This window comes from Diorhabda carinulata, chromosome 2 (assembly GCF_026250575.1).
Source record: "Diorhabda carinulata isolate Delta chromosome 2, icDioCari1.1, whole genome shotgun sequence".
Taxonomy (NCBI): Eukaryota; Metazoa; Arthropoda; class Insecta; order Coleoptera; family Chrysomelidae; genus Diorhabda; species Diorhabda carinulata.
The window spans coordinates 22,206,393-22,228,957 of record NC_079461.1 but is presented as its reverse complement, the minus strand read 5'-3'; the positions used below and the strand labels follow the sequence as shown (position 1 = coordinate 22,228,957).

Below are 22,565 nucleotides of genomic sequence, written 5' to 3'. Positions count from 1 at the left end.
ATTTTTGGGGGATTTTAATGAAAAAAAAACCAGTTTATTGAACAAATTTTATTAAAATTAAAGTGCTTTCGGTTAAAATTAACTCAGTGAGGCACAATATGCATTTTCTTCATCACATTTTCAATAAACTATTTGAATAATACAATAAATAGTAAAAAAGCGAAAATATTTTTTTATTGTTATCAAAATAAATATGACGCGCGTCATCCAGAATATTTCACATACAGATTCTCTCATTTCTGTACCAATTTCGTTGATATATGCGAAAAATATAATAAAAATTTACATTGTTTGTTGGGGTTGAGGGCTAGAAATACATAAGTTTGGCAACTATGTTCGTTCCAACCCATCAAAAAACCGTCCTTGATACGGTGACGATTTTGCGCAATAGAGAAAACAGAAAATATCATTTTAAACGTTCCAAGAACAATCCGAACTTGCAGGTTGGAGCAAACCTAATAGCTTTGTTCGCGGTAAATACCCCGAAAATGTTTTGTCACCAGATTCATTGGTAGTTTGAAATTATGCGTTCTCGGTGCTAATAAAAAATGTTCAGTGTGTTTGTAGATTACAAATTTCTAATTCCGAACGTATTTGGAATCCGTCCAATGTATCCTCGTACATAGATAAGGATGTTTAATATTGCGCATGTGTATTCATCCACGAAATAACCTCTAATCGATCTTAGATTGTTCTTGAAGAAATGTATGATCAGTATACGTCCAGAAGATATTCAGGATACATTGGAATGTGTTCAAATTATCTACCGCGAACGAAACTATTCTTAAGGTCAATTTATAAACGTTCGCGCTCGCGCTAGTGTTACGTTCGAGCCTAAGTTGGATCACGAGCGTTAGTGTTTATAAATCACACTTCGTAATCTGTTTAGTTTATGTTGAACGCGGACGCGAGCGTACTAGTTTATAAATTGTCCTTTAAACTGATTACGAAAAGTGATTCATAAACACAAACGCGTTCCAATGCCTAACCAACGGGAAGTCGAACGTAACGCCAACGAGAGCGTCAGCGCGGGTGCAAACTTAAGAGTTTATTCGAAATATGAAAATTATATAAAAAAAAACGAAAATCCACGAATCTGGTGCATTGAACTTGAAACGAATAAAAGTACAACGTAAATTTTGATTAAAATTGACGCACGTCTCCATTGGCAGGTAAAATTAACATTTGATACTACCTGGAAACAACAATTTTGCGATTTAGATAAGAAGAATGTACTTTTATATCTTTCAAAAACTAACCTATAAATTCATAAAAATAATCACGCAAAAATGACCTTTGACATTTGATACAAGCAGTGGAACCTCCATTTTGATCTTTGTATAAGATTTAGTTCCATATCTCTGGATTAAAGTATTGAAACAAAGCGTGATTACTATTAGAATTTTTGAGGTTAGACGTTATTCATTATTTCAGATCTTACTCATTTTAATTCTTATTTTGTTTTAAAAATGCCTCGGAGGCGGAAAGATTCGTCGCGGGTTCGAGTTGCAAAAATCGGAGTAAATCGAAAATCTGAGAAAACAACAGCAAAACGATAAAATGTTTTGAAAGCAGCTGAAACTTCTTTTCAAATACGAGTTCGTTGTTTGTTGTTTCAGATGTGTCGAAGCGATTTTTAAGCAAAATATGTATTTGTTTTCAATCCCATTAATTCATGCTCAATGCGAGTGATATCGTGGATAAAAGTTAAGAAAACCTAACCTAACCTAACCTAAAAATAGTTTTTTTTAGTTTCTTTCTAATTATTTGTTGTTTCTAGGTACGATTTTTTTTAAATCAAAGTAAAATGTTTATTTTAACAATTTAAATGGTTTTTCCCTTATTATCTGTACAACCAAAGCTTGCCCTAGGACTTATGAGAATAAAAAATATTCTATTCAAGCAGACCTATGTAATTAATGTCAATAGCATTTCTAGGCTTTTCGACAATTATTCATGATTGTGATTTTTTTTATTTTCGACTTTCTTGCGATATTAATTATAGTTTAATGCAAAAGCCATAAATTCAACAGTCGAAAAATAATTTATTTGTCACAATTTTTGATTTACGTGTACCTTATACTCAATAGGGTACTTGCATTTCTTAAAAATAATTTTCATATCAAGTTATTGATATGAAATAAAGTCAGAAAGTAAAATTTTCATTGAAAATCGTGAAAATTCCAAATTCTTACTACATAAGAGAACGATTTTCATTGTTTTTCAATTGTGACGTCGTAGGTTTAATAAAAAGTTGTCGGCTTGATGATCACGAAGTTTTCAGCATCATAAAAGACTATATCAGGTGTTTTAGTTGTGATATTTTTCCATCTCGATACAAAAATCACAATTTATATATCATTTTTCAGATTAATGATGGCGTCACACAATATAGCGGTCTTACTAAAATGTTTAAACTACCTACAAAATTTTTAAATTTTCGATAATTTTCTTCTCTATAAATATTGATCAAAGAATTAAGAAAATTATAATACAAGTTGTATATAAACTATTTTTTTTCTCAAACCACGCAAGTACCTTATTTTAACCTATTTTAGTTCTAATTTCATATGAAATAACCTTGATATCGATGTACCACTACATTCAAATGGATAAAATTTGAAATTGTATCCATTTTATTATTTATCTTTTTTTTTAGAAATCGTGTTATATAATTTCTTCCCTCATGTATATACCGTTATTATTTATAAACACATTTTTTCTACTGTATTATTTTTGACGTAGGAATGGCCGCCATATTTAACCTAAACTGAGTATATTTAACACTGACTAAAATTTGTTCTTCTCATTATAAGGCACATAAAATCGTAATTTATATTCATATTATTAAACCATCGAAAAATTTTTTATTAAACATCTTGTGAGTATTAATTACGATTTTATAAACGTTATTATGAAAAGAACTAAAGTCGAGTATGATGGCCATTCTCGTGTGACCCCACTGTCTCTAACAATCCACTGTAACTTCAAACATAAGCGACCTCTCTGTTTAAAGTATACTACTAGTAACTGCAAATAGAAGGAATCTACAGTTAACTATACAGAACACTTCGAGTAGTTAAGCGATATCTTCCGATAGATAGCGCTTGAAGATTAATCATTAGAAATCGGCAAAACAGCGTTGCCAGATGAATTATAATTATCAGATAACATAATTTCACAATGTTAACGTAAATTAATTAGATCAAATTACCAAAAACTTGTTAATATTGGGTATTTTCCCGAAAATAGTTTATAGCGCCATCTAGATTTATAAAATAGTGAAATTTCCAAACGAAACTTTATCCTTCAGCCTCAGACCCGCTCAATCCTCATGGGAATTTCATTGAATATCTTTGTAAAAAATGTTATTGTATTGTTATAATCGTTGTTATCACGTTTATAATTTAGAAAAAACACACTTTTTCTCGGAAGAAATATTTAAACAGAATTTCAAAGAAAATCTGATAATTTTGGCAACACTGCACCATAATTTCATCGAATGTACCTAACGATAGTTAAACATTAAGAGAATCGAATGAAGATCTTCAACCATTTTGTTATTGACAGTTAATTATAATGTATGTATGAGTTTATGGTTTTTGTTAACATTCGGTAGAGTATAAGATATTGTATAATTTGTAAACTAAAGATATGTGCTTGTTTAGAGTAAGAGCGGCAGTGGTCTACTTTTTTTTTTCAATATAAATTCAAATTTCTGTACTGAAATTCATCGCAATTCCGAAAAAATACAAAAAAAATGACACCATATCGATTGCTTGTTTTTGAAATCTCGACTCCCCATCAACAACCAAATTGAACAATTTCTATAAGAATAATTTGATCTAGATTACGAGGGATAACGGAAATGTTTTATAAACATAGATTACTAGATAAACAGGTCCGTATCTAGGGTCCATTATTTCGTAATATAATTTTTATATGAAGCGGTGGGGAAAAGAGGGGCAATTTTAGTTAAATAATTTTTGTTTCGGTTTTAGAACTTTTCAGGCATGGTGGCAGTCGTATAAATTTCAATACAGTTAAATGTTTATTTATATATAGTTTAGCAGACGACTGCCGATATGGGGTTTTCGGTAATGTGGATAATATTAGACGGCCAATGCCCCGTGGGGGACATTTTCGATTTGAGCAATTCTTCTAACGAAGCTTTACGGTACATTGCCATTTTGGTTGGAGATAGAGGAGCAACTGCAAAATAAGAAAATTCAAATCGAACAAAACAGATAAATAAAAAAATTTCAATTTCATTTATATGTTTTTGTTCTCGAGTATTTAAATTTTTTAAAATATTTTACCTTCAAATACATTATTAATTAATTTTTTGTCAATTCAATATGTACTTTTTATTACAAACGTCCAAAAAATACAAGATTATACAAAATGAAGGTTTTTTGTAAGCACCATGTATTTTCTCTGGTATACTTTGTACAAAATATTTAGTTGTGCTTGCCTAGCGGGTAAATATGTATAAGTGAGGATCCAGCCAAAAAAGGAGCCCAGTCTCTCACATTAGATATACGTTTCGACGAGATGTTGGTATATAAGCAACGAAATCATTATACGGGGGTGGTACCAATTAAGAAACGGGGCTCCAGCCGTAGCTAACTCCAAAGAAAGAGGCGCTCCTCCAGCCCGGACTCTCTCACGCTCGATATAAGTTTCGACGTGTATAAGCAACGAAACCATAATACGAGGGTCGTATCAATTAAGAAATTAAAAAGTTGAAAATAATGTTCAAAGTAAGCTGTTGGTGTGTGTGCTTAGTTTAGTATTTGGAGAGTGATATAAATATGTTTATTTTGTTCCGATGATTGCCGAGTGGATACAATCGGTTTTTTCGTAAACAAAACAAATAAACTTTGAGGTTAGAGTGTGAATCATTATACATATAACAATTTTAAGTACTATAACGACGAATTTTTTCATATTTGAATTTCGTGAGATACAAGACAAAAAATTATTAATAAATTGTTTATCACTGATAGATCGAGGTACGAAAAACATATAAACTAGTTTTGAAAATAGTACTAATGCAATAAAAACAAAAAGTATCCAAATATTATACAATATATTCTCCTAGAGGAAAAATTTGTTAATATTGATTTTAAAATGATAAAATGTTCTTACAACTGAAATAAAATCATTAGATGTGAAAATTTTTCAGTTGTAAACGGGGTTTGTCAAAATGAACACTTGATAATTCGATAAAAACTCTCAGAGATTGTTGGAACGATCCTTATCACGTCAAACCGCAGCATACGCCTCCGCAATCAGGCGCGTGGCATACATCACATACAGGGTTAATCGACATTTACTATCGATGTGGAAATAGGATTTAAAAAAGTATATACAGGGTTGGTTTGTCAAAAAATAGTATTGTGTGTCTTTAACAAAAAATGGAAATAGGCCGACTTCGTAGTTAATTTTCGGATAGACGCTGAAAAAAGAAGATTTTGGAGTGTACTAGAAGACATTGGATGAACGTCGTACAAAAGGATTCAATTACGGGTTGCTCAAGTCCAGCAATGGATTGAGATTAATGAATAACCAAATAAATGACCTTCCAAGAGACACATTTCCTACAACAGTCTTTTTCAAAAACGAAATTTTTTTGACGTACCCCGTATAAAACTGAAAAAATCTTGTACCTGAAGATAGTGTTTCAAATTTTAAAAACTTTTCATCATTATTTTTTGATTTCTAAAATTAATAATAAAAAAGTATCCTAATTGGGGGAACATACTGTATATATATAAATTTATTATAATAATCTACTGGATAATATGTTAATTTGTTTAATTTAAAATTAAATAAATAGCATAACATTCATACGTGCTCAAGATACGCTATAAATTTCATGCGAGAAATGACGCGATGATTATTAAATGACATCATCAAAGAAAATGAAAGATAATCGTTTCTAATAATCAAAATAATTGAAGCAACTTTCCATAATCCGAAACGAAAAGAAGAAGAAATACGTTGTACGAAAGATGGATCTGACTTTCAACGTACATTTGAATGACATAAAATCATAGAGACAATTTTAAAGATAGAGGTATAGCAGAGAGAGTTTATCACTTTCTATTTGTCTATGATCTATTCTGATTGGATCGAAATGGCGTTTAAGTTTCGAGAGATGGGAACGGCAAAGATGGAGATTGAGAAGTTTTGATTTGAATCGCGAGTTGAGGGAGATAGAGAGGGGTAAATCGATGTTTTTTCTTTCTCGACCAATAGTACATTTCAACTTTCTATCTTTAATATTTTCTCTATGTTTTTAATTGAGATATGTTGAATCTAGTTCGGTTAGTTTTGAAAATTATCACAAAAATCTTTTTTCTTTTTTGAAAATGTCAAATAAATAGGAAAAAATAAAAGATGCGGGTATAAAAATTTCCTATTGAATTAAAAAATTTAGAAAACGACAAGAAATTCTTTTTATTTTATCAGTACGAATAAAAAAATCTGGAAAGTTTTTTTTAATGTTTTAATGAAAGATTTTTTTAATTAAATATTTTGAATATGTCAAAACGAGAGAAAATATTAGAAACTACACTGATTCTTGACAAAATATTTTGTTGGTTGTCCACTTAAAATTCCGATTTATTCCCAAGTGACTCGATATTTCTATAAATAATCGCTTTTAATTGGAAATATGTTCCCAAAGAGGTTATAAAAATCTAAAAATATTGAAAATTGATGAAGAAAATCTATAATAATCAGATACTAAACTGAAAACCAAAAATTTTTATATGCCAGAGACCACACACTTTTTTTTAGGATTTACCTTTTAGAAATAAACAGCTAGATCTCCGACGATCGACTTGTATGGCTAAAACAACAAACCTTCACTACATCTGCCAAAATTAAGGAATCATTTCCCTTGTTGTCAAACGATACGTTAATTAAGTTTTAAATACGATCACGTTAATAATTTAAAATATATAATCGTATCTTATTGATCGACACCGTCCAATGGGGTGAGATTGATCACCAAATCACTTTTCCAGAAATTTCAATTTAGCGCCAAAAGCAAACGTTTCAATGTATTGTTTCTAACCTCAAATAAAAGCATTTTGTATTTGTATATAAAAGCGAACATCTGGAACTTTTTTTGTTTAAGTAATTGGTCAAACTGGAGTCAGATTTATCAGGTATACGAAGGTAGATTGTACATAATTACAGTGATCAAGTTCATCCCATATTAAATTGAAAAATGCCACTAAAATATGAGAGGAGCCTCACGCCCAGATAGAGTCTACCCACAAGATCGAGTTTAGGATACTTTGAAAAAAATTACAAAGGACAATTAGTCCTATTTTCACGGAAAACAAGAAAGAAAAAGCTTTTGTTGCAGCAGCTGATCGATGTTAAGTTACGAGGTCCAAGGAAAACCTTCCTGGCTAGAAAAACACGAAAGGTACAATAAAAAAGTCACGTGCTAATTTTTTCAGAAAAACCACAGTCCAACATTGATTGTTGGATTTTTCCGTCCTATTAAATACACTATTTACCACATTTGCCACTCGTTATCTTTTTCAGAAACTAATAACTTGACTTACCTGTTTTATACTGAATTTTCCCGCCAACAAACTTTCTACCACGTAAATTAATTTTAACGAGAAAACATCCACTGTATAGTTTGATAGTCAAGGAATAAATCTGAAGATTTCCGCCAAGGATGTTTTCTCCCTAGAATCAATGTCCACGGGAAAAGTTTTATTGGTGGGAAAATTCAGTATAAAACAGGAAAAAAAAGTTTTTTGTCGATCAATTCAATTCCAAATGGCGGTATTTGTTAAAAAAACTATCAAATGAAAACTGATATGAAAATAATAGAGATGAGATTCAATAACTATAATCGTTACGAATAATTAAAAATTTAACAGGTTTAATATCACATATCGGTTAACAAACACTGAGTCGATGGAGATGTATAGCTGAAAAATAAAAGAAAAAAAAATAAATAATAAATGCGGCAATCGCTTGTATGTGCAATCATAAAAGCAGAACATCATCAGGGAAACTGTGTCCATTATTCCGAAAAAATATTCTTCTGGGATAAACGATTTTTTATTGAATAACATAAAAATTTAAGTTATAGAAAAACTATTTTTTTTAATCACATAAGTTTTATTCTTATAAATAGAAAATGAAAAATAACTCTGAACGTGTTTTTTTTTCTAATGAAAACGTGATTAGAGGATTTTCCACATTTCACTGTTAGTTTTTCATTCTTTGCCGCACTTAATTGGTAAAAAATAACGGACAGGAAGCTCTAGATATTCCATGATAACCAAGAGGACAAACTGTTAAAGCAAATGGCCGACTACTACAATGTTTTCATGCATTCGATTTTTATTACAATCGATTACCACAAAAAACTAGTTCATCGTCATACCTCAGTCGGCTTACAGTTTTTTTGTTTATACGGTTAAAAAAAACGATAAAAAGACAATATTTGGAGATTCAGGACAACATTAGAGCCGTTACGATGATAGAAATCTCCATATAACTTTCCGGACGTACCCTGTATGATTACGCACTATTCTGCAATGTTCTGATTGTATTGAGGAATCAACAGGATATTCGATTATCGAATCGGGTGTAAAATCAACGCGCGACAGAAGGAAAGGAAAATTGAGGGATGATTTAAAATTAATTAATTAAATTAAAAAATTTTTATAAATATATATGATTTGAGTGGATTAAAAAGCAAATTATTCGATTTTAAATCAATTTATCGTAAGGCGTATAAATCTTGAAGAAAAATATATTTTTAGAAATCGATTTAGACATTTCAGTATTTTTCTAAAACCGTTTCAATTCTCGGACACAGTTTCACTGAATTAGCTGTTGGTTTATCGTGATTAAAATAAAATTTATGAGAAAAAATTAGCGGAAACGACGACGACGATGAGAGGAAGATGATAACATAATAATTATTTTTTTTTATTTATTTACCAATACATACCATTCGCGCATATCCAACCAACGCAACGCAAACATTGTAAAAATAAATAGATAACTCAGTGTATGGTTTTTGTGTTTTATTTTTCGTATCTACAATTAGTTTCGATTCCTAACAAACACCTTTTGATAAATTATACAAGTCACCGGAAATAAACGATAAATATTCGAAAATCATTCAATAAAATCAACTCGATAATCTTAAGCCGAGATTAAATAAAACCTAATAATGAACTTGTGAGATGTATGAAAAAAATTACGATTTAACGAAAAATATGATTTATATTAGTTTCATATAAACGCATTCGATTTTTTTACGACTCATTAATTTGAAAAAACTATTTATTAAGCAAAAAAAAATAATTAAATTTAGTTTACGACGAATGTCAAACTATTAAGAACAAAAAGCTTCCGTGTACAAACCGCCTTAAATACTAAATCCTATCACATACAAAAGTTATAATTAATTATAAAAATCATAGGAAAAACATTTCTCATATTATTTTTTATGAATAGATAGTAAAAACGAAGATTAAAAAAATCTAGATTCAAAAATAAACGGGGTAGCCGCGATAATATGAAATAAGCAAAAATATATATATACGTGTAGAGATATTACTCATTTTTTTTCAAAAGGAGTTCGTTGACAATTTTTTTTATTTTAAATCTACATTGCGAAGCAGTGTAGTGAGCTTGTATACAAGTTGCAATAAAAAGCCTAGACATAATTATCATATCATCGATTACATAAGAAATAAATGTTGTAAGCAAAATTATCAAAATATATATTTTTTTGTTTCATAAACGTCGATTCTACATTAACACATTTCGTAACGTGATAATTACCGAGAAACTAGACTATTTTTTTTTATTGTAACAATCACTTACCGTATCCTTCGCCCTGTAGAAATAATCTAAACGCCTCACTAACTTTCGCTGGTTGTTCTTCTAAAATCATCCCGCAGTCGGAGATCTAGAGGAAAAAACAACACCGCGAAATTTAGATTAAGGTGAATCATCCACTGAAAACTGCGAAAATTGATTCCGAAAGCTTTTCCTCCAAACAATATTGATCTCGGTTTTGGAAGATTCAATCGCGAACGAGTGATTATGAGAAAGATAAATGTCAGCGAATGATTGATAATTCTAAGGCGTCAAATTCTTCTTCAAAATTATGAAAAAAAAACAATTTCCGAACGAGTACTGAAGCAATAAACACAAAACATTCGCATGGTACCTACCGAAAGCTTTCACATAATTTCCCAACTTCCTCTCCAAACAATTGGATTTAGATCCATCGCAAATTGAATCCAGCCCACGAACAGCACAAACGTGGATCTTTTTGTTTCAGATGGGTCGACGCATATTGAACCCATTTTCCGCCCAATTCGACTCCATCTGGTTCACGTTGTTGTTCTTGCAACAGCATCGTGAGTTGAGGATTTTTGAAACGGTTATTTTGGTGTCACCGACCTTCTAATTCGGTGTAGCTTCGCTATTTTAGCTTCGATTGACTTCTAACTTGCAGTAAGTCAGTTGTTTCGACCTCGTCGAAGTTCTTATTCGATATAATCGATTTGAATTCACTAATTTTGTCCTCGACGACCTTCCAACATGCAATATTTCGATTATTTTGGCCTCGCTGAACTTCTAACTTGCATTAACTCGATTTTAATTCAATTTTTTGGCCTCGACGACCTTCCAACATGCAATAAATCTGTTATTTTGGCTCCACTGAACTACTAACTTGTATTAACTCGATCTTAATTCAAATTTTTGGTCTCGACGACCTTCCAACACGCAATAAATCGGTTATTTTGGCCTCGCTAATCTTCAAATTCACAATAAATCGGGTATTTTGGCCCCGCTGAACTTCTAAGTCGTGTTAAGTCTGTTTCAAATCGATTTTTTGGCTTCACCGAACTTCCAACTCGCAACAAATTGGTTATTTTGGCCTCGTCGACGTTATAACACACAATAATTTTGTTATTTTGGTCTCGTCGACTGTCCAACTCGCAATAAATTTTGTTATTTTTACCTCGCCGACTTTCCAGTTCGCAATAATTCGGTTATTTTGGCGTTGCCTACCTTCCAACTCGCAATAATTTTGTTATTTTGGCCTCGCCGACTTCCAGCTCGCAATAAATCTGTTGTTCTGGTCTCGCTGAACTTCGAGCTTACAATAAATCGATAATTTAAGTTTTTTCTATATTCTACCTCGTAATAACTCAGCTACTTAATCCTCGCCCAAAAACTTCCAATTCGGTTATTTTGGCTGCGTCGAATTTACGTAACATTTCAACGTAATTTGGGTAAAACGCAACTTGGTCCAACCTTCAGAATAAACGAATTCAAAATCCGAAATAAACAATTCCAAACTCGTACTCAATAAACCCATGAAACTCAACATCAAATCAGTTTATTTTATGTTATGAATGCGAAAGATATTTGTAAATACGTCTAAATTTGATTGGAGAAAGAAAAAAAACATATGAAATGGTTTTGAGCAAAGTTTTACTGTTTTTTCTAAGAGTAAAATTGAGTTAACCATCCTCTTGATATAAACTAATTGTCGTGTGATTATAATTTGCGAATATATTCCAAAAACGATATCAATAAATCGATAAATATATAACGCCCGACATAAAACAAGAATCAATTAAAGATTACCATCTATTAACAATTTTTGGTGATTAATGACTCACCTTCATCCAAGAGGAATTGGTAGGATCGAGTCTGCCGTTAAACGTGACCGTATCTTCCATATGAGGACTCATAGATCCCGTAATATTCATAACAGGCATCGCTAGACTCGCATTCTTCTTTTTCAAAGGATCCATTTCTCTGTATATATTTAAATCCGTCCTCCTGACGTAGCTGTCAATGAAGAGAGCTAAATTCGTTGGATTCACGTTCCTTTCGAAATAACTTTTATAAACTTGAACTAAATCGTGATTCCTCTCTTCTGTTTGCTGTAATAAATCGAATAAATAACACTTTTTTAACCAAAATTGGCGGTATTATTGATATTCACCCTGCCGAAATGATGCCACATCAGATAATCCAACACACCTTGCGTCATCCCTTTCGAACGTAAATGTCTAGTATTGAGTTTTTGGTAACCCCATTCTATCCAACCCGCTTGAGTGCTCACGCAATTTACCAAACACAAAGCCGAAACGTGTTCGGGGTGATTTAGGGCGTATCTGCACAAGATGTTAGCGCCAGCACCGACGCCGAAGCCTATGAATTGTTTCAAACCGAAATGGGTCATTACGTAACAAATTTGGTTCGCTAATTCGTCCATTGAAGGGTAAATGTAACTGAAAAGACAATTGTTCGTACAAACCTTGTATAAACAACTCTCCACCAAAGTTCATGTTATCGATTCAATTATAATTAATTACTTACTCTTCGGGAAGTGTACGGGCACCTTCTTCTTGCCCGGGAGCATTGATGTGGTAGACGCAGAAATTTTCCAGCAACGCCCTCATATCGATGTAATTGAAAAAAGCTTGGAAATTTGAAACATCTGAAAGAAATAACACAATTTTCATCCACGGTTTTCATCTCAGTGATTCGCACCTGCACTCATCTTTCTAAGAAACAAGTGAGAATCACACCTCTTCGTGTACGGAGTTCAAAAACTGCCAAAATAAAAAGAAGTAGCACGAGGTTAAATGTGCAAAATACAGTAGATGAAGCTGCAGTTCGTAGTCTAATTCCGCCAAAAGGACGAGGTTAGAGGTATGTGTCAATACGTTATCGTGGTGGAAGAGCACTTTCTTGTCAAATGGAAAGTTTTTTTTTTTTAGTAGAGCTCTGCAACTATTTTGTCCTCATATAGACAAAAAAATGTAGATCACACCTTATAATTTCGAAAAAACGAAGGTAATTAACTTCCCGTCTTCAGGATCAGATGAAGTCCACTGGTTCTTTGATTTCTGGTTTGTACTAGTGGTTCCATGTTTCATTAAAACGACACAGAAACTCTTAAACAGCACTCAACATGATTCTGAAGTGATCTCATTGTTGCGCTTGTTTCCCGAAGTGTGCATCCATCGCCGACAGCTTTCTAGTTAAGACCCCTTTTGAAATGCCTATTCTTTCAACCATCCCACGCACATTGAAAAGAATTTTTGTTATTATATACTTGGAAATCATTTTCGGGGCACCTGGATGTGATTATTCCAAAATTGATTTAGTAGAAACCCATTAAATCTATTTTTAACAAATCTGCTTTCAGAACAAAGCTCCCGAGTCCAAATCGGCAGAAATTTCGACAGTAGCCGTCAAAGAAAAGTTCTGAACGATATTAGGCTGTGTAAACAACTGTTTTATACACAAAGTTAGATTCAACAAAAAAATTAAATAGAAATGAGGAAAATGAGGAAATATAAGGATGATAACCTTAATTGAACTTACAGTTTAATCCCAGATCGTGGTAAGTCAAAATGGCTGGTTTGGTCCTAGAACCTTGCACCGCAACAACAACATTTCCACGATCGGTTTCCACGATTTCTTCCATTACGGAAGAATCGTCTCTGGATAATGATCTCGCTGTAGGAAATTGCAATTGAATATTTTTCAATTCGATATCGTCCATGCTATCGGAAGGCATAGTACTACAAGATATAAAAAAACAGAAAAGTCAAGTAAAATTTTCGACTACACACATGATTAAAAATCTTTTCAAATTATTATCTCAGTAATTTCGACTTTTGTCATCTTCATTTCTCATTTGAAAGGCATTGAACTTCACTAGAAGTAATAGGGAAGACCGATTCTAGTCGCTAAAAACCATTTTTTTCCAAAGTTGGGGGAACATGGTCAAAATCGAGTTTTAAGTCGAAAATCTGGAAAAAATGAATTCGTGATTTTTGCTGTTCTACTAGCTGTATTTTGGCGAATAATGAATATTTTTTCATGAAATTATACGAGTATCGGCATCGATGTGGTTGCACTGAAATCGCTCGTCGATGTAGGTAGATTTCTCAACAACAATAAATGTACTTTCTCTTGGTTCTAGACCACCAGCTAGACACACTTTTTTATTGCTACCAGCCATAATTTTGCATTGAGGCAAATGTTCAAGTATTCACAAATAAATTTAGGAAGGTTCGATTTATTTTCATTGTTTGAAAGTATTTTCTTCAAGTCGTTTAGTGGACGATTTCCAGAGATATCAATTTTATTGCCGCCACATCCGTACCTACGTCTTCGTTCTTCTTATTTTGGATTTACATCTTTTTTTCTTCTACATATTAAGATCTGAGACTTTCCCAAAAACTTATTCACATCATTAATTTTAGTACCATGCATTCAGAAGTGGTACATTTTAAACTTCCTCACTCAACTTTGTCAATCGTATGCACAAAATCAAGAGAGCCTACGAAAATTTTTCCTGAATTTTCTATACAGCCGGAAAGTTTTTGGGGGGATTCGGATATATTTATTCACTTTTTGGATTGGTTCAAGGGTATGCCAAAAAAATTTCATGAAAAAATATTCATTATTCGCCAAAATACAGCGAGTAGAACAGCAAAAAACACGAATTCATCAATTCTAAACTCGATTTTGACCATGTTCCCCCAACTTTGGAAAAAAATAAATATAAAGATAATGGTTTTTAGCGACTAGAACGAGGTTCGTTTTCCAAGCGACTTTTTGGGGGTGATCCGCTCGCCTAGTTGTGATTCTAAATCTCGCACTAAATCACTTAGAATGTTTAAAGACGTAACAACCAAAGAAAAACCGTCTCTAAATAATGATCAAACCTGGGACATACCTCAGGATGAGGCCTCGAAAAAGTTTAAACATACAAGGAATAAATAGAAATGGTATACAGACGGATCTAGAACTGGAATAGGAGGGTATTGGACCAGAAACAAACACTCTGAAAGTCTTGGCAATATACCAAGCATCATCATCCTGTCCAATAGCCAAGGAGCCATTAGAGCTTTAAGCTTCAATATTATAAAATCCAAGCTGGAATTGTGTAGGAAAATTGAACGAGCAAGGCAAGACCCTTCATTGGACCTGTACAATGTAGAATCAGCTACAAAAAAATAGAAACAGCATTGGAAAAGGAGGTAGATAAGACTCAAATCAATTATTGGGATAACCTACAGGGTCTGAGAAAGGCAAAGACTCTGTTGGGAAACTATACCCAGAGTAGAGAACAATCTACAAATACTAACAGGAGTCCTATCGGTCCATAACAATCCCAGCTCTGCAGAATTAAATTTTCCCAATATCAGGATTATTCCATGACTATCCAAAATAAATCAACGACTTCCTCTCTTAGGTAAAAGTTGAACTGATCGTATAAAGTAAAGGTGAGATATTTTTGATGAAAATTTTTCTCAACATTATTGTCAATATTATTTTCTTTATTAAGCAATATTAAAGAACAGCTTTTCTACGTCAAAATGGCAGCCGTTTGATAAACATGACAGCCGAAGGATAAACCTAGCTGCCGTGGGATAAACAATTCTCTACGTATCCGTCTTGGCTTTTCTTCCGTTTCTCCCGTAGTTAGAGTTGTTTTATATTATTTTATGGACTCCATAGATACTTTTTAGATGTGTTTCAATGGAATTAATCTAGAACAATTATATTTATTTTTTTCTCAAATTGCGGGAGTTTTGTAGACATTAATTTCCATTGTAGCGTTAAACCTTATGAAACATGAGTACTTTTTAGGTTGCAAACTGATGATCCAGTCACAACTGAAAGGTACAATCTCGAAGTTTTGGGTGGCAAATCAACTCTTTTCATTAGATTGTTAAAATCCTGCACAATTTTCCAGGCTATATATATTAGTCGAAAAAAGCGACAAAGCCAAGTTTTTGGAAATTTTGTATTTATCCAAGTAGCAACTCTTTTTGCAACAGAACTGGAAATATTAAATAACTTCGCAAATCACATAGAAACTTTTGTTTTTCCCACGGCTGCCATTTTCAAATTTGCATTAGTTGATTTTGACAACTAGTCAGATATCTCGTTAAAAACTATGTAAATGTCAATCATTGTTAATATTTTGACGTAAACTGATCAAGGTTATTATGACACATACGTCAATAAACATGTGATTCATTAGTCATGTAACTAAAACCCCAAAAATTTCACGTATTTTTGTATACATAGCATGTACATGTTCGTTCTTAATTACACGAAATTAAAAGCCCATCTGAGATTAGCGATATTCAAATTGAAACTTTTACAAAGAAAACATTCCGAGTATGTTCAGAAGACTAGAAAAGAGATTGCAGATCTAATTTCAACCGGAAAATTCCAAAAAGCGAGATTCAAAGTCGAGCATATTATAGCCGAAGATCTATACGTGGACGCTTTGGAATACGTCGAGATGTATTGCGATTTATTATTATCTCAATTTTCTGTGATAGTCAACAACAAACAGTTGGAGGAGTGTATAGCAGAAGCAGTTTCAAGTATCATTTGGGTAGCGCCGCGTCTTACTCACGATGTATACGAATTCAAAATTATTTCAAATATTTTGAGATGTAAATACGGTAGTGAATATGCCGAGGCTTGCGCAGAAGGTAACGTCGCGACTATCAGTGAAAGTTTAAGAAACAAATTATCCGCGCCGGCTCCATCGAAATTACGCGTTGAAGAATACATGGTTCAAATAGCTAAAAATTATAACGTTAATTACGAACCTCTCGATAATACTGCAGATTTAAAATTTTCGAATACTCAAACTTTAACACACACTCCTCTGGTACATTTCAGTACTATCTTTCCATTTGAAACATCTAGTAGTACCCATATTCAAACGTCGGATCTTACAGATGACGATGACGAAGTCACTTTAGATATACCGGAAGAATTCGAAAAAAAACTATTAGCTTTGAATAATAATAGAATGAGAGCGGTTCAATCTTACGAAATGCCAGAATATCCTTTCGAATTCAACGATATTATTTACGACGTTTCGGATTTGAAGCCGGCGTCAGATAAAAGTGAAGAGTTGAGGTTAGCTAAACTGAAAAGGTACGATTTGCCGTTTTCGCCTTTGCAACCGAAACCTTTCGATAGTTCGAATGATTTACCCAACAATTCATCTCCTAATGCTAATTATGACGTCGAAAATAAAACTAATTCGCTACACACACCGTCTGGATCGAAAGATAAAACTAAATCTACATCCGAAGATAAAACATCATCAAAAGAGAAAAAAAATCTAATTATGTTACTTTTTTCAACAGAAAGGGATAATTTAGATTCAGCTATTAACGAATATAAAGATTTTCTAACGTTGCCTTCAGTGGTTAAAGATGAAATTAGTGATAATATTGAAGAAGATAATTTTCTACAATTGCCAGTCGTACCGGACGAAGATATTGACGTTTTACCTGAATTTCCTTCAATACCTAATTTAGAAAGTTTGAAAAAAAATCGTACTGAGGTCGATTTTGATGAGTTGTGTGACAGATTTAATAAACTTAGAAAAAAATAAATAAATAAAAATTATATATTCATCTGAATCTTCGGTAGCGTTATTTATTTTATGCTTTGAATGTTTTATATACAAAAATAACAAATCACCTCCAGGTCATATATTTTAACCATATTTCATTCTTCTTCTCCTAAAGTAGATTTAATCTGGCTTAACTACATATCAAAATTTATCCTAACCAAAAGTTTTCTTCTTCTCATTTGTCGGTTTCCTATGCATTCTGATGTTTACGTCAATTTCAGACGAATTTCCACAACCAAAAATCGCTTTCTCTTGGAGTCTGTCGTCTTCGACGTCTTCTCCCTGGTATCTTTCGTTGCAGTGTGTGTTCTGGTCATATTTGGACGTAATCGTTTCATTGCATTCTGTTTTATGTTTTCATGAATTTCAGCCGAATTTCCACAATTAAAAATCGCTTCCTCTTGGAGTCTGTCGTCTTCGACGTCTTCTCCCTGGTGTCTCTAGTTTCAAAATGTATTCTGGTCATATTTGGACATAACCATTTCATTGCATCGCTTCCTCCTAACCATTCAGAGCTTTAACACCTAGTATTTCCCATTTTATTATTGGTTATAGCCGTCTGTGCGCTCATTTTTTTGGGCCTTCTTGTCTGATTCTAGTTTTTGAGCTATTGAGCTTTCTACTTCCTTTCATTTCCATGTTAACTGCAGATCTTGTTACTTGTATGCACTTTACTTTATAATTTTTATTTCGTGTTATTGTGGTTGGTTTTACGCGCGATATTTTTGTCTATATATCTCTTCCACACGTATCATAATCAAAAAACCAAAAAAAAGTGATAATATTTGATATTTATATTATAGTACTGATAGAATCTAAAGCGAGCCTTTCCTAAATCGTTTCTGTTAACATTAAGAATATATTCGCTGATGAGGTACAAAAATATCGAAACTGGTCGCAATTTCTACATGTTTGTTGATAACGATGATATGAACGTTAATAAAATCGAACGCTGTTGTAAAAAAAATGCTTTTCAAATAATTTTTCAATTATTGGTAAGTATATTTTATAAGTATATTTTTATTCGTATTTCGATTAATTTGACGTTTATTATAAAACAGTGTAAAAAAACAACAAAAACTACCAACAAGCTGAAATTATTAAAAAAATTACTTCACAAATTCCATTCGCCAAAATCTGTTATAATATCTAGACTAAACTATTGAAAAAAAAATTTCTAAAAAAAATGATTTAAGCTGATGTGTCCATGTGTTTCTTACCCCAAAAGGGCTGCCTCTTCAGCTAATCCGGAAGAGGGCATTTTTCTGTTTGTGTTTGTGTTAGCACTATCAGTCCTAAAACAAACAAAATCCAGTACGTCAACTACGAAATTTAATGCAAAAACTATTGAAAAACAAAACAACGAGTCTATAAACTATTTCACTAAATGTTTTGTAACTGAAAGAGATAAATAATGACGAAACGTTCACATGCAAATAGTTTGTAGTCGTTTTTGTTTATATTTAGAATATTTCGTTAAAGAAAATGATCAAAAATAATAATAATAAAGACAAAACAAATGGCAGACATGCTTTTTGCTACATATTTGACTTACCTTAAAATTCTGTTGGAATGTTATAAAAATATCCAAAATTATGATTTTTAATTTGTTGATATTTATTGGTTTTTCAACAAAACACTATTTTCAATATTAATATTTTCTATAGACAAAAATATTTTGAGGTTAGTTCCACGTCTATCATTACTATGTAATTTGGATCCCAGAAGTATCTGGCCTGACCAAGAGATGGCGTTAATTGCTTGAAAACTACCACTGTCTATGCAGCATATGTTTCAAATTTGAAGACGAAACGTGGGTCCATCACTTCACACCCGAAACAATGGACTGAAAAGAAAGACCAGGCTCCAAAAAAGGCAAAGATCGTTCCATCTGCAGGCAAGGTCATGGCGTCGTCCGCATTTCGCTAAGATTTGAAAAAATGGCTCTATGATCAAAGATTTTTCAACAATGGAAAAGTTGGTGTTGAAAATTTGGAACCAGTGTTAAAATTTGGTATAAATTTTTACATTACATTTGGATTCGAACCGAAATAATTTTCTCCCTGAAATCTAGTAATGAATGATTCTTAGTGAAGATTAGCCAATTTTGTCAAAAATCTAAAGCGTTTTCAAGGCGTATTCGCAGAAAAACGGTCCCTTCCGCATCCCTCGAATTACCCAAATTTGTACTACAGCGAGTTTTTTCAGTTCTCAGATTATAAAATCTCAAGAAGATATTCGCTAAACAGATCTTTTTATGAGAAGTTGAAGCCTATTTCAACTTTTCATCCCACCTATTATATAACAAATAATATTACACTCAAAATCTTTGATTATACAGGGAGTAGTAGAGATAAAAAGGATCTTTGGGTGTTAGTCACATTATAATCATTTAATCAGAAAAGCATGCACGTATATTTGGACCAGTTAACTGTTAACATTGAAGTGATAATACAAATCCACTTACCTTGTTAATTTCGTTTTTTCGCTATCTCTGAGTAGTACCTCGCTGTTTCCATTCGATTCGGCAGTTCCCGAAACGAAATTAAGAGCTCTCCTGAACCCATATAGCAGACCGCCGGCCACCGTGCCGGACTGAACCGGCGGTTGCGTTCCGGAGCCGGACGGCACGACCGTGGTGGACCGGTAAACGGCATTCGAACCGGTCAATGAACGGTAAGTGCTCGTCAGACTGCCGATGGGCATGTCGCTTCCTCTTCGCTGCTTTCTGAGTATGATACCATCACATCAAAAGTTCATTCGATATCAGACAGGCAAAGTTGGATCTAGTTTAATCAAACCGCTAGAGTTTTCCATATCTCGATTCGTTTTCGAGATATCGATACCTGAAATCACTTTATAGAACAAATGACGTCCAATACGTAAATTTATCACGAGGTTTTTTATTTAATTTTTTTGTTGTTTCGTACCGTTTATAAAATAAGAAAGATATTTAGCAATAATTTGAAGATTGCATCGATAATCAAAGGTAGAAAGTACGCCCGGAATGCTTTCAAAAAGGAAGCCTCGGTGGGATTGCGTTAGATTGAGTTTCTTCGATTTCAAGTATCGATATCTCGAAAACGAAGCGAGATATCGAAAACATTCATTCCCCATTTTCTAATTATTTTGGGTCGATTTACAAAATGGCATCCTAACGCTTCGGAAATCGTATTCTTGTCAATTTATACATAATTTCTTTAATTTCTTTGTTTTTTCTGACTCGATTTCGAATTCATGATTTTATCTCATGAAAATCAATAAATAATTCCGTGAATACAATTAGTTTTAGTTCAACTGCCATCTAACTATTATTATTGATTGGTTAAAAAAACCTTGGGTGGTGAATTGTAGTTTAAAATTTGCTTTGGGAATTCACCTCACGTCTAACCAACCCCGTCTGACATTTGAGTTACGTAAAACTAGACCCAACTTGTAAAACATGCACATTAAAGCAAAAAAAGCACATATTACAAACAATAAATAAGAAGTGACATGCTGTGATAATCAACAAATGTTTAAAAAAATCATTTGGATTGAATACGACACTTCCTTAATGCATTAATCTCGATTATATACATTGATAAAAATGTTTTGTATTATAAGTTTTTAAAAAATCTTTGTTATATCCAAGATTTGGATATCGATTTCTTCAGTATTATAAAATGACAACACCCTCAAAAATTTAGCTAAATACAACGTCCTCGCTTTTTCCGCATTAATATAAATAAATTGGCACTTACCTTATTAAGTATAATAGTATTTATTATTAACAAATAGTAACACGATAAATATAAACTTCAACAAGATCTTATAATGACGTATCCTTATAAACTGTTGTAACTCAATGCTTAACTCGGTCTTATTGGTTGATTATATACCACGTGATCCAAGTAATCAAAGCTATTCCATCACATAAACGTATCCTATTGGCGTTTTAATATTTTTTTATAATTAAAAATATATAAGTACCAAAAATACTTAGAATAAATAGAGAATCTTTTGAAATAAATAATACTTTTACGTTAATTAAAAAATTATTCATTTATTAGAAGCTTTTTAGTGATTATATTTATAATAAACGAGTCGCTTATGATCTGTGGCTATGAGCTGCAAGAGAATTATTGATCATAGACTGCTTGGAATCATCAACAGCGCCATCTAAGTGTGAATATTGAAACGACAATTAACGTTAACTTTACTGTCATGCATATAAGAACAACAGTGTTTTCAATAAGTTCGACTAGATGGCAATAGTAGTTTCAAATATATTTATTTTTACACTAATGGCAATATCATCATTACGGTAAAATACTATACTATTTAAATATAAAACACAAATTTCTTGGATGTATTCAGAAAAATATTATTATAATAAATTGATATCATAACAATTAATATGAAAATCGGGCTAATTTTTGGTTGAAATCCTCTAATCAGACTAACAGCCATATTTCTTTTAACTTGAAAATGGAATTTCTTATCGACGTTAATAATTATAATGCATTTTGGAGTTGTACTTCAATTATATATTAAAAATTATGTTAATGGAACTCGAAATGAAAATAAAGGTTCATTCTACATACAGGTGAATGCATTCCTATTTTTTTTTATCGATAAGTAAATGTAGGTTGAAGTTAATTATTGGAAACTATGACGAACAACAACAATTAAAAAGATTTATAGTCTGAAAGGGTAGTTTCATTATTCAGAAATATATTTTTGTATACACGATTTCAAATACTAGGCTTTTTCATACTTTTAGTGGATTATGGCCGCTTGACATGATGCAAGACAACGTGCAATTCAATGCAAGATGCCATATTTCAGAAGCTATCCATTAGATTACAAAAGCAAGACAGAGGCATATACAAATATTTCCAGTGATGTACTGGCCACTTTTTTTTGTTTACTTTGATTATTTCTTAATTTTAAACTGCCCACAAAATAATAATAAAGTTTGAGGTTAGGAAATTGTTTACTTTTACTTTTGGAATTTTGATTGGTGACAACCATGATGCAGTGGTAAGAGACTTGCATAATGTCAAACGACATGCAATAT

General features: G+C 32.3%; 1 protein-coding gene across 5 annotated transcripts; it reads right to left on the bottom strand.

Annotated features, from left to right (window-relative positions):
- Positions 1–33: 33 nt before the first annotated feature.
- LOC130903584 (protein NDRG3) lies at positions 34–21,371 on the bottom strand. Of its 5 annotated transcripts, none has more exons than XM_057815775.1 (9): positions 21,247–21,367; positions 19,971–20,231; positions 18,724–18,798; positions 13,423–13,622; positions 12,409–12,529; positions 12,032–12,320; positions 11,703–11,969; positions 9,886–9,970; positions 34–4,212 (listed from the first exon to the last, which is right to left on the bottom strand). In XM_057815775.1, exons 2-9 carry the CDS (start codon positions 20,207–20,209, stop codon positions 4,067–4,069), a joined length of 1,422 nt encoding a protein of 473 aa, XP_057671758.1. In that variant the 5' UTR covers positions 20,210–20,231; positions 21,247–21,367; the 3' UTR covers positions 34–4,066. The 5 variants fall into 5 exon arrangements, with proteins under 5 accessions (XP_057671758.1, XP_057671762.1, XP_057671759.1 ...); XM_057815777.1 differs by lacking the exon at positions 34–4,212 and adding an exon at positions 7,870–7,967; XM_057815779.1 differs by lacking the exon at positions 19,971–20,231 and having other exon boundaries at positions 21,247–21,371.
- Positions 21,372–22,565: the final 1,194 nt, after the last annotated feature.

Excerpts from the sequence above, each read along its gene's own strand:
- LOC130903584 (XM_057815775.1), bottom strand. The coding sequence starts at position 20,209 with ATGCCCATCGGCAGTCTGACGAGCACTTACCGTTCATTGACCGGTTCG. Across the intron at positions 11,970-12,031 it reads TGTGGCATCATTTCGGCAGG|CAAACAGAAGAGAGGAATCA; the intron begins GTGAATATCAAT and ends GATTTATTACAG. Across the intron at positions 9,971-11,702 it reads CCAATTCCTCTTGGATGAAG|ATCTCCGACTGCGGGATGAT; the intron begins GTGAGTCATTAA and ends TTTTTCCTCTAG.